The following is a 6,145-nucleotide window of genomic DNA, read 5'->3' as shown; positions in this document are numbered from 1 at the left end:
ATTTATCTCCATCATAACATGACTATGTGTGATAACCTTATAGTAGTAACCAATGATGTACAGTACCAGTCAAAAGTTTGGACACACCTACTCATTCAAGGGCTTTTCTTTATTTTACTATTTTCTACATTGTATAATAATAGTGAAGACATCAAAACTATGAAATAACACATATGGAATCATGTTGTAAGTAAATAAGTGTTATACAAATCAGCCACCCTTTACCTTGATGACAGCTTTGCACACGCTTGGCATTCTCTAAACCAGCTACATGAGGTAGTCACCTGGAATGTATTTCAGTTAACAGGTGTGCCTTGTTAAAAGATAATTTGTGGAATTTCTTTCCTTCTTCATGCGTTTGAGTTGTGTTGTGACAAGGTAGGGGTGCTATACAGAAATAAACAAAGAGAAATGACAGTCCATCATTACTTGAAGACATGAAGGTCAGTCAATATGGAAAATGTCAAGAACATTGAAAGCTTCTTCAAACGCAGTCGCAAAAAACATCAAGCGCTATGATGAAACTGGCTCTCAGGAGGACCGCCACAGTAAAGGAAGACCCAGATTTACCTCTGCTGCAGAGGATAAGTTCATTTGAGTGACCAGCCTCAGAAATTACAGCCCAAATACATTCTTCACAGAGTTCAAGTAACAGACATATCTCAGCATCAACTGTTCAGAGGAGACTACGCGAATCAGGCCTTCATTGTCGAATTGTTGCAAAGACAGCACTACTAAAGGAAACCAATAATAATAAGAAACTTGCTTGGACCAAGAAACACAAGCATTGGACATTACACCGGTGGAAACCTGTCCTTTGGTCTGATGAGTCCAAATTTGAGATTTTTGGTTCCAACCGCTGTGTCTTTGTGAGATTCGGAATATGTGAATGGATGATCTCCGCATGTGTAGTTCCCACTGTGAAGCATTGAGGAGGAGGTGTGATGGTGTGGGGGTGCTTTGCTGGTGACACTGTCTGTGATTTATTTAGCATTCAAGGTACACTTAACCAGCATGTCTACCACAGAATTCTGCAGCGATACGCCGTCCCATCTGGTTTGCGCTTAGTGGGACTATCATTTGTTTTTCAACAGGACAATGACCCAAAAAACACCTCCAGGCTGTGTAAGGGCTATTTGACCAATAAGGAGAGTGATGGAGTGCTGCATCAGATGACCTGGCCTCCACTATAACCCAACCTCAACCCAATTGAGATGGTTTGAGATGAGTTGGACTGCAGAGTGAAGAAAAAGCAGCCAACAAGTGCTCAGCACTATGTGGGAACATCAAGATTGTTGGAAAAGCATTCCTCAAGAAGCTGGTTGAGAGAACGCCAAGAGTGTGCAAAGCTGTCATCAAGGAGGTAAAGGGTGGCTATTTTGAAGAATCTCAAATAAGAAATATATTTAGATTTGTTTAACACATTTGTTGGTTATTACATGTATACATATGTGTTATTTCATAGTTTTGAAAAACCCTTGAATTAGTAGGTGTGTCCACTTTTGACTGGTAATGTATATAACAATATAGATCATAACACAATGTATATACATCATTGATCGTAACGTTACTGTATGTATGTGTTACAATGTCTCCAAAAGTGGACATTTCCTCATCGTCACGGCTAATGTTAAAAGTTTTCGTTGTCGGCAGGATTCGAACCTGCGCGGGAAGATCCCAATGGATTTCTAGTCCATCGCCTTAACCACTCGGCCACGACAACCTCATACCACTTCACCTAAAATATTACAATCAAATAAATTACATCACGATACAAATTATTATGCGGAATCTACATTTCATTGTAACACTTACAACAAGAACTTGTTACGCGTTGTTATATAGATTAGACACATTTTTGAAATATCCCTTATGAAGTTGTCGTGGCCGAGTGGTTAAGGCGATGGACTAGAAATCCATTGGGATCTTCCCGCGCAGGTTCGAATCCTGCCGACAACGGTTTCATTTTTTGTAGGTTTTTGCTAAAAGCCATAAAGTCCAGTCTTGTGGTCTGGTCATAATTTAGTACAAAATGCAGCATGTACTAATTCATCTCGAATGATTCTCGTAACGGACATGTAAGGACGCAAAAACTACACCCCATTATCGTAGTGATGCACTTTTACAAAATGTATTTTAACGTTATTTTTTAAAAGAAGCTTTGAAAACATTGACATACGCATACTGTTATATCTAATAAATTGAAAACGGGTAAAATATTAACATTATTATAGCGCTATGCCGTGGTCGAACCGAATGGTGGCATGAAAAAAACAAATTAATTTCAGATGATGATAGCTGCCAGGAGGTGGCGATAATGCACTATGTATACCAGAATAAACATTTCTGTCAGCAGGCAGGGATTGCAGTCACACAAGGATGATCATATTTACCAAACATTTTAAAATGCGTCTGTATTTGATGTAATGTAGTGGGTACAACAGATTAGTTTGCATATTGGCAACTATGTGTACCCATTAAAGGCATTGTAGAATAAACATGTTTTGGCATGCTTGATCTGACAGTCTGGGTTGTAGTGAGACATTTTGACAGTGTCATGGTGGTAGTGTAAAAGTACACCATTGAGATATCTCAGTCTGATAAGTAAGGGGGTGACTGGAGTACAAAGAATCCAATGCTTGCATTTCACAGACTATTTGCATGAGGTTCAGTAAGCGGGTGAACATCAGTGGTGTCTTTATTCCTATTTGAATATGATGACAGCATAAAGAATAGCAGTGGGAAGATCTGGAAAGTTTTGCCTTCGAATACTACCTTCCAATAGTGGATCATGAACTGGTGTGGCCCAGGGCGAGTGACAGGATGCCTCCCACGTGGGTATTTAACTTACTCACTACCCTTTGATTTTTAATCCAAGAGGCGACAGCAATGTGAATCTATTGACTTGATCCTCTGAACAGGAGTTGGAAAATGTCTGGTGCCCAGGGCCCTCATGTTAAATTTAATCTCCATACTACAATTGAGGCTTGTGTAGTGTATTACTGCTGTAGTTTAACCTGAGCATCCAATCAGTCCCTCCGCCTGCCAAACCCCTACATTGAACACAGTAAAACAGATGCTCCAGTGGTGTCAAAAACACAGGCCCAACACGTATTTCCACAAATGAAATACGCCCCAGGAAGTATGACATGGGAAGTTCAGTGTTATTTCACTGTGTGTGTCAATACACAGTGTGTGTGAGAATACAAATATGTATTTCTCTGCACACACACCCACACCTCCGAATGGATAAACTGACACGCACACACACCAAGCTAAGCGGAGAGATAAACTGTACGTTGCATCTTAGCAAACAAACAATTAATCATTTATGTAAACACCAAGCAATAACACACAGTGAATTGCATCAAGATCTATAAAAAGTCATATGTTTCCATGTTATCAAAGCCAGCAAGTCCCTTAGTGGAAAATATGACAGACAATTGATAATTTAATTGATCCTCAAATGATGGGAGATAGAGACCCTGGGAAATTGTCTGACACATTTTTGGAGAAGACAGGTTTTGGTAAATGCTTGTGAAGTTCCCTGGCTATCTGGGACAACGTCATCAAATATGGCTGTTATATATTCATGCTGCTCACTTAAATGTCTCTAGACTCAAGACCTGAGGACTTTAGCAGTACATGACATCATCAGACTACAATGAATTCCATGGACTGAGGATGGAGAGAACTTAATGTTCCCAGTCCGCTGTTTTGTTAAGTGTCCGTCAGTGGAAAGGCTGCCTGCATGTGACGCAATATAGTCAGAAAGTGGCCAAATTGGTTGGAAGTGTTTAAAGGCTAAAAATAACAGAACACAAAAGCAGACAGTCCAACAGAACAAGGGTAATGCAATGTATACATTTTCAGCGGGCAGCAAACCCCTGTATGTACCAAAGACCCAAGGCTGTGCTTAAAGACGCCAAGCCATCAGCTTCCTCTTCAACTGAAGCTTGTTCATGGCACCCAGAGGGACAGGAACTTGGCATTGGACACGCAGGGGAGTCTGATGTGTCAATATAGGTATTTATTTGTGATTCCTGTCTGATTCATGGCCGAACATTGCATGTCCCAGTCCCTACAGGTTGTCAGATGCAAAGCCAGGTAATGGGCAACTCATTTCTATACATTTTTAGACAGATGAACTTAGCCATCAAAAGGTTTGTTGAATCACAAGATGAACAAATAACTATGCGACTATCTATGGACCACACCACATGGTTGCTCTTTTTTTATTTGTAGAATTGCATTTTTATTTAAAAATTAAATAAAAAAAAAGAGGCAAAAAAACAGTATCAATAGGGAAGAGAAGGCAAGATACACTTAAATAAGAAAAGTTCAATGTTGGAAAGGGCACACGGAGGGAGATGTGGCGTTGATGGGACAGGTTGGATTATGTACATGGTTTCTCACTGCAGGATTGACGGGCCCCACAAAGGGGCTCAAAGCAGCAGGTCGGAGACACTGAAACACCAGAGAGAAAGGCACTATCCAGAGAGAACAAACTAAACTAAACACACACAGAAAAAAAACACACCAGACCAGAAATCAAATGCTTAACATAAAAAGTGCTTGACACGCCACAGACGAGAGAAAAACAACATTGGTCAAGCTGATCTCTCAACTTTAAGCATAAAAGACACAATTTTCTCAAAACTGTTTATCACGCCATCATGTGATTATCCAACTCACCTACTTGTTATGTGTGAGTCTAACAAGGAGGGGACTGTTAATGTATGCGCGTGTGTGATTGATGCATATTTTTCATACATCTCTCTATATAATTTTATATTGACACCATTACTAATTCAGCACTTCTCGGAAATCCCTTGCAGTTGTGTAGTTCAGTTCTCCGACCTTGCTTCCCTCATGTCAATGTCTATGGACTCAGTCAGCTACATTCACGGCCCAAGAGTAAAATGGCTGCAATAAATACATTGGCTTCAAAAGGTGGATGGCCTTTTACAGGGTTTCATAATACAACAGCTCATGCAGCATACATGGCTCTACTCGCTGCTCGGCGTTAGCTTCCTGACACGATTGGTTTTGTTAAAAATAACAGAAAATTAGGAAATTATTTCATGTTTTAAATATCATGCCATTTTATCTAGGAGCCCTCAAATAATTCAGGAAAAATTATACAGACAATTATACTGACAATTCAGCTTATCCCAGAGCTACTAGGTCTATTCCAGACTAACATTTTTTAACATAATTTACAAATGGAAAAAAAACAATACAATTTGTGATGACTGGTAAAACACATACAAATATATATAATATATATTCTTAAAAAATGGATTCTCTCTATACTGTAGGTGATTTATTTATACAGCCCTGGGCTGATGTACAATGCCAATGATCTTGGACTTGATAACTTGCTGCAGATAACATCAGTATTTAAAAAAAAAAAAAAAGTTCAATCACTTTTTAAAATATTTGTACATGTATTTTTATTTAAAACAGCGTTAGGATTTATTGGTATTTCATTTAGGTGATTAAAACATGCAGCAAAAAAGGAAAAGAAAACGCATGTAAAGATGTAGAGGAGAGGACAGAAGCAGATGTGGGAGTCTAGGTATAGAATCATTCTCATTATCTTCACTTTTGGTGCACTATGCTTAGTTTCTCTGTGTTTTTCCTCAAGGACAGTTCAGTTCTGACTGAAGCGTTCAATATGGAGGCGAACATTCTCAGTGTTAAAAGTTGGCTTTGCTCAGCTGCCACCTACAAGGTGATGCCGTCGACAGAACTCCTCCTCCATTTTTCATTCCTTGTTGCATTCTCCCTCTCTGTTCCTGATGTCTTCTTGATGGGTTGATATGGGGTGGTTGTTGATATTTGTGTGTTTGTTTACATGTTCCGGTTGACTGGTGTCACGTAGTTGCGGGGGAACATGCCCGTCAGCCCGTGGCATCCTCCCTTCCACCAGTTAGGGTCAGAGTTGTCCAGGACCTGGATGAAGTCTCCGCGTCGGAAGCCCAGCTCGCCATCCTCCTGGGGGTCAAAGTCAAAGAGCGCCTGTACATATGTGGGATGCTGTGGGCAGGGAGAGAGAAAGAGAGCAAAACAAATCCATGAGTCCCAGACATGTTAACACGGTCTTTCAAAAGGACAAAGCCTCGGTTCTTCCCTGATTGTG

At 40.0% G+C, this 6,145-nt stretch overlaps 1 protein-coding gene and 2 non-coding genes across 4 annotated transcripts in view; 1 reads left to right on the top strand and 2 right to left on the bottom strand.

Moving 5' to 3' along the window:
• Positions 1–1,641: 1,641 nt before the first annotated feature.
• trnas-aga lies at positions 1,642–1,723 on the bottom strand. The gene has a single exon. It is a non-coding gene; the product is annotated as a tRNA-Ser (tRNA).
• A 154-nt stretch (positions 1,724–1,877) lies between these two features.
• trnas-aga lies at positions 1,878–1,959 on the top strand. Its single transcript has one exon. It is a non-coding gene; the product is annotated as a tRNA-Ser (tRNA).
• A 2,250-nt stretch (positions 1,960–4,209) lies between these two features.
• LOC112258867 (growth factor receptor-bound protein 2) overlaps positions 4,210–6,145 on the bottom strand; it is a 39,249-nt gene continuing 37,313 nt past the window's right edge. For both annotated transcript variants that reach the window (XM_042307184.1, XM_042307185.1), the window contains one exon: positions 4,210–6,042. In XM_042307184.1, the coding sequence (XP_042163118.1) occupies positions 5,857–6,042 (186 nt within the window). In that variant the 3' untranslated portion in view covers positions 4,210–5,856. The remainder of the gene's footprint in view (positions 6,043–6,145) is intronic.

This window comes from Oncorhynchus tshawytscha, linkage group LG27, assembly GCF_018296145.1.
Source record: "Oncorhynchus tshawytscha isolate Ot180627B linkage group LG27, Otsh_v2.0, whole genome shotgun sequence".
Lineage (NCBI taxonomy): Eukaryota > Metazoa > Chordata > Actinopteri > Salmoniformes > Salmonidae > Oncorhynchus > Oncorhynchus tshawytscha.
Note: the sequence above shows the minus strand (reverse complement) of the source record. Positions and strands in the feature narration are given on the sequence as shown.